Genomic DNA, 12,187 nt, shown 5'->3' on the forward strand with positions numbered 1-12,187 from the left:
TTAAGTATTTGGGGGTATACATCACTAGAGATACGGCAGAGTTCCTTACCAGGTACCTGAAACCCCAATTGATACGCCTGGGATTGACGTGAGCCATTTGTGGTCGCTGTCTCTCTCCCTTATGTGCCGAGCTGCAATGTTTAAGATGCTAGCACTACCGCGACTCCTCTATGTTAGATCTGGGGGTCTCTAGTTGGCAGAGGCAGGTACCAATGTCCAAATAGGGACCCTTGCTTTTAGTCAAGGTAAGGGGGATACACTCTTTAGATAACCTCTGCTCACCCCCTTGGTAGCTTGGCAAAAGCAGACAGGCTTATCAAAGAGAATGTGTAAAGTATTTGTACCAACACTCACAGTAACAGAGTGAAAACACCACATATGGACTCCACACCAGTTTAGAAAAAGAAAGTATCTTTATCTAAACTACACAAGACCAAAACGACAAAAATCCAACATACACAGTTCAAGAATATGATTTTAAAAGAGTTCTAGGGTTTGAGTCAAAATAATCCACAGTTGTGTCACGTTTAGCCCAAAGTACCAGTAGATGCTACAAAAGTTCAAAATGGAAGCTGCAGTGTTGAAAAACAAGCGATGCATCACTCCTGAGACCCTGAGGAGGCGATGCGACAGCCCCGCTGGACGCAGCAGGCGTGTTGCGACTAATCCGGTCTGTATGGGGAGGAAGGCGATACCTTGTATGGATTCCGGTGCGAAGGTTCCGTAGGAAGCGTCTCACAAAGGTACGATGCGGCGATCTTTGGGACGGCAATGATCTAAGGTGCGGCGGCGATGCGCAGCGTCTATCTTCTCTTGCGGCCCCTCGATGCGATGGCTCTGCGACGACTCTCGCAGCGACGTGATGTGTTCCACAAGCAAGCGGTGCGACGATCTCACCCAGTGATGACAGGCTCTGCGATGATACTCGCAGTGATGGTACTCTTCCCGAACAGGAGCGATGCGTTCCGCAAGCGAATGATGCGTCGGTTCTTGCAGCGGCAACAGGCGCTGCAACGATCACGATCTTTGCGGCGGCGAGAATTTCTTCGCACTGACGGGGATGTGCTCCGCAAGCGAGCGATACGTGAACCTTTGCAGATTGTCTTTAGTTTCTTCTTATCCAGCTTCCCAACAACAGGAACAACTTCCAAAGGCACCACAACTGGCCCAAGCACTCTAGGAAGGACAGGACTCTCTCAGTAGAGTTCAGGGGGGAAACTGGGGGTGAAGTCCTTTTGTTCCTGGGACTTCTTAACAGGGAGCCAGCTCTACACAGGCCATTGGAGATCTCTTCAAGCAAGGGGACACAGCACAAATCAAAGTCCTTCCCCTCTCCTTGGCAGCAAAGCAACTGCAGGTCAGCCCACAAACACACAGCAGGACAGTCCTTCCTCTTCAGTCTTCCAGCTTTCTCCTTGGCAGATGTTCCTTCTTGATTCCAGGATGATATAATTTTCTGTAGTATAGGTAGCCCTTTTTATACCAGTATTTCCTTTGTTCTCTGAAGGCAGAGAGGCCTTGGCATAGTCAGAACCAGACAGTCAAAGGCACACAGAAAGGTCAGACAAGAAAGCAGCCACTTTCTAAAAGTGCTGCTTTCAAACACAGGATTTAAAAACATCCTTCCAAAAAGATGTGTTATTAAATTCTGAGTTCAGGGATACCAGACTTCAATTTTTTATCTAGCTCCTGTGGGAAGATATGCAGGTAAACATTATACACAGCATTCTAGCCTATGGGCAAGATAGCCTTTCAATATTGAAAAACAAAAATGGCTGTAATTCACTACCAGAGCATGTCACCCACACTAGTACCTGCTCTACCTTTCACATAAACTGCACCTTGCCCAGGGGGGTACCTTGAGCCTTCCATAGTAGTGTCCAATGTGTACAGAAACAGATGGGTTAGGCCTGGCCAGTGTGGACACTGGCCAGGTGAGCATGGCAGTTAGCAACTGCCCACCAGCCCTGGCAAACTCAGTGCACTTTACTAGGGACTTCCTGGTAACACAAATATGCCAATCATGGATAACCAATCACCATAACAATTTACACAGACCGCATATGCACTTTAGCACTGATCAGCAGTGGTAGAGTGCCCAGAGTCCTATTGCCACAACCACGGGTCAGGAAAAATAAAGGAGGAAGAAGCACAAAGTTTGGGGATAACCCTGCAAAAAGGGGCATTTCCAACACTCTATATTAAGCAAAATATGCTGTATCCAGTTCCACCTGGGGTATTCACTTGAATAATACAGGCACTACGGACGTTGCTCTGGGATGGTGGCGACCCAAGGATAGCGTTGCATAAGCTGACAAGAGGGGTGTACGATGGGGGGCTGGCCCTTCCGGACGTCAAGTTGTATTATTGGGCTTCACAACTACAGTGGTCAACGATTGGGTATACGCGAATCGGTCTGAACCGGCCTATAGAGTCGACCGGATGGTTATGCCGGGTGGAAGTTGCGAGCCACTGCTCTACACCCGGAAGCCACAAAGGAACTGGCCTTCACACACAGGGGTGGTTGTTCAGTGCTGGAGAGAGGCAAATAAGTTCCAGGGGTGGTCGGGCTCCCTGACGGGTAGAACCCCTTTATCGCTGGAGACCAGCTAATAGAAGTGACTCGTTTGACTGGGTTCAGGGGATGGAAACTCATAGGCATTGAATATTTGGGAGATGTCTGGAAAGGGGATGCCCCTCAATCATTCGCCTATCTTAAAACAGAATACGACCTCCGTGACTCACAACATTACCACTACATACGCTCTGCGTGCACACATAAGGAGTGACACGTCAATCCCGGAGTTTTCACCCATGGAGGATAAGCTGCTCTTTGACCCTATATTGGAGAAACCCACTTCCACAATATACTGCAAACTCATAAATAATATGCCTGATCTACTGACGTCACTGCGGACAAGATGGGTGAGTGACATAGGTGACTTGGAAGATGACAACTGGCAAGATGCCCTGCAAGCCCGCGTGAGATAGCAATTCGCTCTCAGTTCCGGTTAGTGCAGCTTAAAATCCTACAGAGTGTATACTACCCCTGTATCCACCTATATGCCTGGGGAAAAAGTTGTCGGCCCTCTATGCACTGGGATGTCGGGAGGAAGGCACCTTCTACCATACATTATGGGAGTGGCCAGAGATAGTGCCCTTTTGGACTCCGGTCGCGGACACGATGTCAATGGTGGTGGGTTCACCGGTCCCGCTAGAGCCCAGGTGGTTGCTGCTAATGATCAAGAACGCTGACTGGTCTAGATATAATGAGATTTGGCTGGCATTGGCAGCCGGGGTGGCAAAAAGAAAAATAGCGAGTGGCTTTGGGTCGCAGACACCTCCACAGTGGGACCAATGGATGCACGACCTAGATTGGTGCCAGAGAGCCGAGGAAACTATCTATATGAGCAGAGGTTGCACTTAGAAATGGAAGAAAATTTAGGGGCCTTTGCGGAAATACAGGGCGCTGGGAAGAGGGTCCGGGTTATGATCTTAACAGTTGTATGCCCCGCTTGGGCCTTCAAATGCCTTACAATGTGTTCTAAACTGCAATTCAACCATATGCTTTATGAATACTGTCCTGTATTGTATGGTGATATGAGCAATGTTAATAAAAAGATTTATTAAAAAAAACATAAAAAGAAATCTTTGGATACGTTGTGAGCACTATCTAACCTAATGGAAAAGTATTCCTTTTGCCATTTTTTATTTTAGATAATATTTTTTATTTTATTAGAATATTTGTCTTGCAGCCGAGCTTATTCAAGAACACTTCTTGGGAAAAAACAAAATTAAGTTTTTGTTGACTGAGTGGAACCCATTCATCACTACAATTGCTTACAACTAGCTAGGAAGTAAAATCATCACCAACTACTGGATTTAATGCTAGTCAGTGCAATATTTTAACCCAATGTCTCAAAGTGAGAAACGAGTGTTAAAATAAATTCTGTCCTTGGAAGCTCAGTCTTCTTAATTTGCTGGAAGTAAATGAATCAGATATCATATGTTTGGTCAGACCAAATTACTTGATTGGGTTTATGGCCTCAAGATTATCTAAAATAGTGACCGGTATGATGGGACTGTTCACTAGATAAAAAAACAATGTTAAATGTCACAGTTTTGCTTAAAATGCTGCATTTGGCCTGAAGGATTTTAAAACAAAAACTTTAAATCTCATAACAGCACAATGTTATCTTTTTGTGAACAAAGTTTACCGATAGAATCACATAAGTGATCCAAAATAGTAGTAGAGAGTTGGGGAGGGAGGTACCACACAACAAAAATCCGTCTTATGTTTTGTATTAAGGATAAAAGCCAGGTAATCGCAAACATTCACGTTCATTTTTATCTGCCTGTAGCTGGGGGCAGTCTCAATTTACCTGTAAAGTGCATAAGTCTTGAGAAACCAATTCGTTTCCAATTGGGAAACAGACAGATGTTAGTCTTACTTTGTTTAGTAATAACATTTGTAGGCTATACTACAAGTAAATATCAGCTCTATGAGCCAATGCAGAGTGGTTGTTAGAACATATGGGTGACATATTAGTAAAGTGGCTCTAAGCATATCCACTGGGGACTTCTTGGAGAGAAATCAGGTGATAAATATTCCCCTCAGTTTGGAATCAAGACTGTTCTCAAAATGTATTTATTTTTTCAACTATAGCTATCCATAGCTTACTCATTGTTACGCAAGGCAAGCAATTGATTATTGGAATATGTGACTGTTCTTTTTATCTTGGGTGTAATGGTCAGAGTCGGAAGACAAATGTGCAGAATGAGGGCGATGTTCAGGCACAGACTATCTTGCCATAGGCGCATTCGCTGTGCATGTTAATGCACCCCCCTGTGTTTAAAGAGTGTTTAAGGGGTTGGAACATTAATAAGTAACTAGACTGTTAACCCGAAATACTTTCAATATGGCACTGCTAAATCGTGATCTGCCGAAGGGCTTAGGAATGCAAACTAAAAGTAAAAACATTTAAATGCACGCAATTCTGCGTAATGATTTCCACCTTTGAACCAACCCGCTGATAAAAAATCGCATTTAAAACCAGTGTGAAACTAGCAGCATTCATTTTAGGAGTATCGCTAATCTGACATTCTTGCAACACAGGGCTAATATACATTTTGATCAAAATACCACCGGCGGAATCTTCTCCATTGTTAGCACTTCCTGCATAAAGACAATGATTTACGGTTACTAGTCCCCTCTAAATCAGTCCGCAGGACTTACCACTGCCAGTAGAAAACGAAGGCCCCTTCACTTCCTTAGCTCATATAGTAAAGTGTGTGGAGCTCAAGGTGCGCGCGGCGCGCCACAAGAACAATCAACAATTTAAATTGTTTTGGGGAATGGTCCCCATCTTTAAAACGTGAGGGTCAACGACGGCATATCCTCACTGATAGGTGCTGTGATTTGTTATTTTTGACAGGTCGCAAATATCACTTACTGCCCGTCCTGGTCCAAACTCTTTCCCAAGCAAAGGGCCCGTCTGAAAAGCTGTGTTGCCGGTTTAAGACAGTTTCCGATTACATTCCCTAAAGGGGACTATTTTTGATATTTCTAACTTCCTTAAAATAAGAGCATGGGTGTAGCCGAAATAACGTTTCACTAATAACGTTACGCGGAAGCCTTGGAATGTCACGCATACGTGCACTGAAAGCATGAAAATGTCACACAAGTATGCTGATAACTTGACAGCTATGTACTGATGCACGCTCTATTTTTTTATTGATGGTATGATGGGCTGGCGTTTCGGTATTTCTCATCAACACTGAAACTGTATTGGACAGATACAACTTATCTAAAACGTTCTTTAAAAACCTAAGTCTGGGGTAGTGTGATGAGCATGTGTAAGACTGAATGATTCAGACATTGAATCGGTGAAGTAATAATAGTGGAATTTAATTAATAATTGCGCAACTGTATTTTTATTACGGGCACGTACTGCGAGTAACTCAAATTTATCATAGATAAAACAGTGACTGTTAGCAACTAATGTATTATGTGCTGGTATTTAACGTTTTCCCACTTCTAAGTTTGAAGTAAACAATTATTTCCAATCTTTTGAAGTTCTGCGCTGTCTGTACTATTTGCCCACATCAAGCTCATCAACTTTGAGTAAAGCTTTGTGGCCAATTAATGTTGCTTTAGGGGGTTCCTGGAATTAACACGCATTATTGTCCAGTGGCAGTAAGGCACTTTAATGAGGGCACCTTTTATCAGGCTGCAAGGACACTCAATTGGAGTATCTAATACTGAATACAATTGTAGCCATCTATTAAAGTGCATGCGTATTCGTCCTAATCAGAGATAAAAATGAACGTCACCAGGAAGAAACAAAGTCTAAGAAACTGCCGCAGCAAAGAGCGTCCGTGCAGAGGCAGCAATGACAATAGTGTACCCCCCTTTATCTTGCTCAAGTGTAGGTGGGGATTTTTTACAACCGATCTCGTCTTAGTCAAGGATAATAGTGTGTCTTTATTCACCTCTAATTGCTATAGAGTGGGGAGGCATTTCTTCATCCCAAAAAACCTTGTTTTACCAAAGGGCAGGAAGATGTTGTGTGTTCATCGTACAGTACAAGGTACCAGCGTTGTTATTTGCTTACCTAGTCTTCCTCCACCACCTTAGAAAGAATACGGTAATGGAGGACTGGAATAGCCGACCCCTGCTCTGATGCCATCTTCACAAACTCAGCCGTCTCAATACATTAAATTACTTTGTATAATGGCCTTCTCCACACTAGGTGGAGTAATTAGAGGACAAGCGATAGCCAATCAGGCAATCCCAATTGAGAAGGTTTCTTTTTTTGCTTTTTTAATCACTGTGCCTTGGCAAGGCTAAGTTGCATTTCTAACCCCTTGGTTATCCATCCCAAGAGGAGAGTTGGTTTGAAGGCCCTTTTGTTTTCTGGCACTCTCCCCACCCAGCCAGCCCACCAGCCTCTTTCTATTTTTCGGATGTTTGAAAATATTAATGAAAAATCCATCAAATCGCTAATAAAGATGAACTGGAGGCATCCACTATGCCTTTGCCTGTTATGGCCTACTTCCAGCAATTTGAACTTGACGGATACAGTAATTTATGACGATTCTCAAGTTAGATTAAAAAAAAAACATGTTCTTTGACCCACTCCTTCTATGACCCCATTGACTTATTTGGGTTCAATTCAGTTTGCAAAAGCCTGAAATATAAAATTAATCAAAAGAGGTGGCAACGTTATTCAGAATGGGAAGAGAGAAAGACATTTATAGATTTACCTTAATTTGAATCGTGCAAGCACCTCACCCCATTCCAGCTGAATAAGTTCGTTGTAACAGGCCATGATATTGGAATTTTCTATATATCTCTATAAGTAAAAAATAAAAATAAACAGGCTTATCCATACAAAACAAACATTTTCAAACAGTTCAGTTATAACATCAATTTCACACCGTGATGTGTTAAGGACATACTGAACATTATTCGACCCATATTAAAAATGGGATGATATGCAGTCATTGATGCTGTAATTTTGGAGTTCAAATGATTAGTAAAGAACAGTGAGGAGTGAAGATTATAAAACATTAAGTATTGCAGACTTCAATATTTGATTTCTGACGTAGATCCCAATGTTGCTACTCCTCTCCAGCATCATATTATCCTCCACTTTGAGCTAGACTCAGCATGGTATGGTTTCTCTGTGTCACCTCTCTCATATCAACCTTGCATACATTTCAGTACCCATTGTTCTATATAAAGCGTCTAAATGGGATGTAACCAAATATACTTATTAAATCAACCTGATAGGGGTTCCGTGCCAAAAAGGGGCGCAAAAAATGCAAAATGTCTGCACGCCTATGCCTGCTTTTTATCATACATAGGACATATTTAATCACCCTGCATACCTTTGCAAATTGTCAGAATTGGGTGAGACTCCCCTCTTCTTTCCCTTCAATACTTTCCCCTTAAAGCCTCTTTCCTTTTAAATCCTCTTATTTTCACAACATTGCTATTCTGCGGCCTGCTATACCTATCGATTCTGTGACCAATGGAAATTTGTACGGACATCTTCTGTGACTCATATAGGTCTCCAGCATACATAACTGAACAGTGTACTTACTTGCCTTGCCAATGACAAATGGTCTGTAATGAGCCCAAATAACTCTAACAAAGAGCTACTGCAGAAGTCACTCTTGCTCTAGGCCTGCTGCTTTTAGTTGTGCAGGAAGACAAAGAGAACAGGTTCATTTGGGAAGTAGAAGCATCTCTACCTAAGGGCCTGCTGTCGCTTGCAGGTGAAGAATGCTTGTGAAAAAAAAACGCACTGGTAAAATCAAAATGCCTGGGTTTTATGTGCTAATGTACGCAGTGTAAGCACATCTGGCATAAAAGCTGCTCTACATTTAAGTCTCCCTAATTGTAAAGTAGTCCCTTGTTCAGTTCAATAGAAGCATGGCGGATGGATACAGCCCAACAGCCAATAGCATCAAGTCTGACATGAATATGCCACTGGCTGAACCAAGCTATAACTAACACAATCTGACGCCAACGGCTGTAGGAGACCGATCAAAGAAAGGTTATATGTGAAAGGGACAGACCCAAATCCCGCTTTACCCTGCATCGCTCTTGCGCTGTGCTTGTGAAATCTCTTGTATTTAATATATCTTAAAAGGGGGCTCTTATCAGTTCCAGTAGCCGAATTACTGTGTTCATTCGCTTTAGTGTGAAACTTTTTTTGTTGATAACTTCCCCGGGCTACATGCAATTACGATACTTCTAATATAGCTGTTCACACTGTTTAAGCCCCATTCATTGTCAATATAAGATCTCTTCCCACGAAAAAAGACAGACAGCGTCTAACAGTATGCTGGAATGCTTTCTTTTGTATAACTGAGTTGTGTAAAGCAGATGCTTTAGCCTTAGAACGTTTGTAGCATTTCCTATTCATGCTACAGTACCTTTCTTTGCACTTTGTAGGCATTATCAGATTGATTTTTTCAACGTAATTTATTTGGTCATTATGATCAAATTGTAAATGTAATAATAAACATTACACGTTAAAAAAACAGTTAATATACAAAAGCTATGCTACATTTTACTACTAAACAGGCAGCCACAAGTGCAGCTACCATGAAGACAACAGGGTTATGATTTAAATGGTTCAGTGGGTGCAGTAGCACCGGGCTCAAAAGTTGTCAGAACTCCTCTAAACACATAGTATTGCTATATTTCACTACTAAACAGGAAGTCACAATTGCAGTTACCTTCATTTAAAAGGGGCTTGATTTGAATGATGCAGGCTTGATCTTTATGGTGCAGCAGGTGTAGTGGCACTGGGGGCAAAAGCTCTAGGGACCCCACTTAACCCAAAATATTGCTAAAATGTAAAGCTAAACAGGCAGTCACAAGTGCAGTTACCTAGCAGACACAGTCTTGATTTCAATGGCACAGCAGGTGCAGTGACACCAGGACAAAAAGCTCTAGGCACCCCACTAAACACCTATAATTGTTATATTTTACTACTAAACAGGCATCCACAATTGCAGTTATCTTGCAGTTTAAAAGGGCTTGATTTAAATGGTGCAGCAGGTGCAGTGGCACCAGGGCCAACAGTTGTCAGAACTCCTCTAAGCACATAATACTGCTATATTTCACTACTATACAGGCAGGCACAGTTGCAGTTATCTTGCAGTTAAAAGGGGCTTGATTTGAATGGTGCAGCAAGTGCAGTGGCCAAAAGCTCTAGGGCCCCCACTAAACACAGATTATTGCAAAATTGAACTGCTAAACAGGCAATCACAAGTGCTGTTATGTAGCAGACAGTAGCACCATGATGTCAATGGTGCTGCAGGTGCAGTGACACCGGGCCCAACATTTGTCAGAACTCCTCTAAACACAAAATATTGCTATATTTAACTACTAACTAAGCAGTCACAAGTGCAGTTACCTTGCAGGCACTGGGGTCATGATTTCAATGGTGGAGCAGGTGCAGTGAAAACGGGGTCCAAAGCTCCAGGAACCCCTCTAAACGGGTGCTGTGGCACCGGGGTCAACAGTTGTCATTACTCTGCTAAACACCAAATATTTCCATATTTTACAACTAGACAGGCAGTCACAAATGCAGTTATCTTGCAACATTAGGGGCATGATTTGAATGGTCCAGCAGGTGCAGTAGCACCGGGCCCAAAAGTTCTCAGAACTTCTCTAAACACACAATATTGCTATTACGTCAATTAATTCTATTATTTCCCCTTCCATTACATTTTTCAAATTGTTACTATTACGTAACTGCCCTATACCACTAGTAACAGCACAATATATTGCCTTTTTGTACATAAACAAATCATAACACTTTAACAGACATTACTCAGCAAGCTACACATTACAACAAAAACTGCTTTTTTAATAATTACATAGGCGAAACCTAATGCATTTACGAATGCTTGTGTATACTGTAGGGAATAGGTCAGCTTGACAGCTGCTCTGTCAAACCCATACCTAAAAAACAGGTGTGCTTGATCTGAGCCCATAATGTTGTTCACAGAAGCAGTTCATAAACAAACATGCTGAAATATAATCTTTTGACTGACACAGATTTGTGACTAATGTAAACAACTGAACAAGGAAGGACTACATGCCGTAAGGGGGAGGGAAAATAATCTAAGAACTTACTTGAGGGCTATTTAAGATGTTCAAAAGATTATCATAAATTAATCGTGTAAACTGACACAAAAATTGTGTTAGAATAACTCCATCAAAGCAGGGAACAAAATTTGTCACACAAATACATAATAGTATGAGCTTTAAGAATAAGGAGGCTGTGCTCCACCTCTGAATGGCTGCACAACACCCCAAAGGAGACTTTACCTCTTCAGGGGGGCTGGAAGTAGTGGTGCTGAAGGTGCTGCAGAGCCCCCAAGATAACCTTGCAAGAGTTCAGAAGGCGAATGAGCAATAAAGAAGCCACTATATTTGGGCTTTAACTTGGCTTCTGCTTTGAACGGATAGCAACTATACAAGTCAGACAATGTCTCCTTTCAAACCGCTACTTCTTTAAAATGAAGATTTGCGTTTACTTTTCTTTCCCTTTCCTTGAAATGTTAAATGTAAACCAAGTGACAATGTTGCTGGGGAGCAGGAAGTGTGAAAGTAAAGCAGCATTCGATAGTATGCCAAACTCATGCCTCAGCTCTCCTCTGAATTAGCAGAGTTTAATGGTGCACTGCTCAGTATATTACATCGGATCATCAATGTAACTGAGAACTTTATGTAAATGGGATTTGTAGTTGAAAAGCTGTGCTGTAAATTCAGTAATAGCATGATTGCTAGTCCTGTGGGCCACCTCCTCAGATTCCGTTAAGCAACTCACAAGATTAGACTGTATTGCAAAACATTTGACAAGTAAATATAAATCTCTGAAGATCCCAGAGAAGGCATGTCTGTCCTCTTCCCCAGGCCCACCCCCACCACCGCATTTGATGGCATGATATGTAGAAAATGGAAGCCGCCGAGACGATTACTTACCATTTTTTCGCAATTTTCCGTTTCCTACCCTGCCCAATGAATAGCAGGCACTGACCCTTCTTAAGTGCGGTAATGTCTCCTAGGAATATCACTATTGCCAAGTGTGCCAAATGCTACTGTTTTGAAGCCATTGACTGATCCTGTGTGGCAATTGTTGAAGGGTGAATGGCATGGAGTGTTTGTTTACTTGGCACATCAGCTTCCAAAGAAGCTAAAACATGTGTCTGATTACTAGTTGGAGGTTTAGAAGAGAAATATTCTCATCTGCGAGGTTTCAGTATTGGTGTCTAGAGATCTGAAACTGATGTAGGTGGTTTCACTATCGTCAAAAGCTCTGGCACTAGATTAATGTTACCAAAATACATATATCAATCAATTCATGTTTATTTAGAGGTTTACCCCTCTAAAACATACACCATCAATAAAAAACATTTACAAATACTACATCAATGATACCTAAAATACCTAAAATACCATATTAATAATTAAAAGAACTATCAAAGATATCAAAATTGTCGAATTAATGGTTTAAAAGACCACCCATATATAGGGTGAAAGAACCTCAAGAATCATAGCAGCTAGTTACTTTTTCACACTATGCGGTTCTACTGGGATCGTTCTGTTACGTGGTGGGAGAGAGCCAATAAACTACAACACATGGAAATTTGCAGCGCA

At 42.0% G+C, this 12,187-nt stretch overlaps 1 protein-coding gene across 2 annotated transcripts in view; it reads right to left on the reverse strand.

The window, feature by feature from the left end:
- The window catches only part of PDE8A (phosphodiesterase 8A), a 2,294,608-nt gene that overhangs the window by 1,137,772 nt on the left and 1,144,649 nt on the right, over positions 1 to 12,187 (reverse strand). For both annotated transcript variants that reach the window (XM_078684749.1, XM_078684748.1), the window contains exon 6: positions 7,267 to 7,355. In XM_078684749.1, coding sequence (XP_078540875.1) covers positions 7,267 to 7,355 — 89 coding nt within the window. The remainder of the gene's footprint in view (positions 1 to 7,266; positions 7,356 to 12,187) is intronic.

The sequence above is a fragment of the Lissotriton helveticus genome, chromosome 3_2 (assembly GCF_964261635.1).
Source record: "Lissotriton helveticus chromosome 3_2, aLisHel1.1, whole genome shotgun sequence".
Taxonomy (NCBI): domain Eukaryota; kingdom Metazoa; phylum Chordata; class Amphibia; order Caudata; family Salamandridae; genus Lissotriton; species Lissotriton helveticus.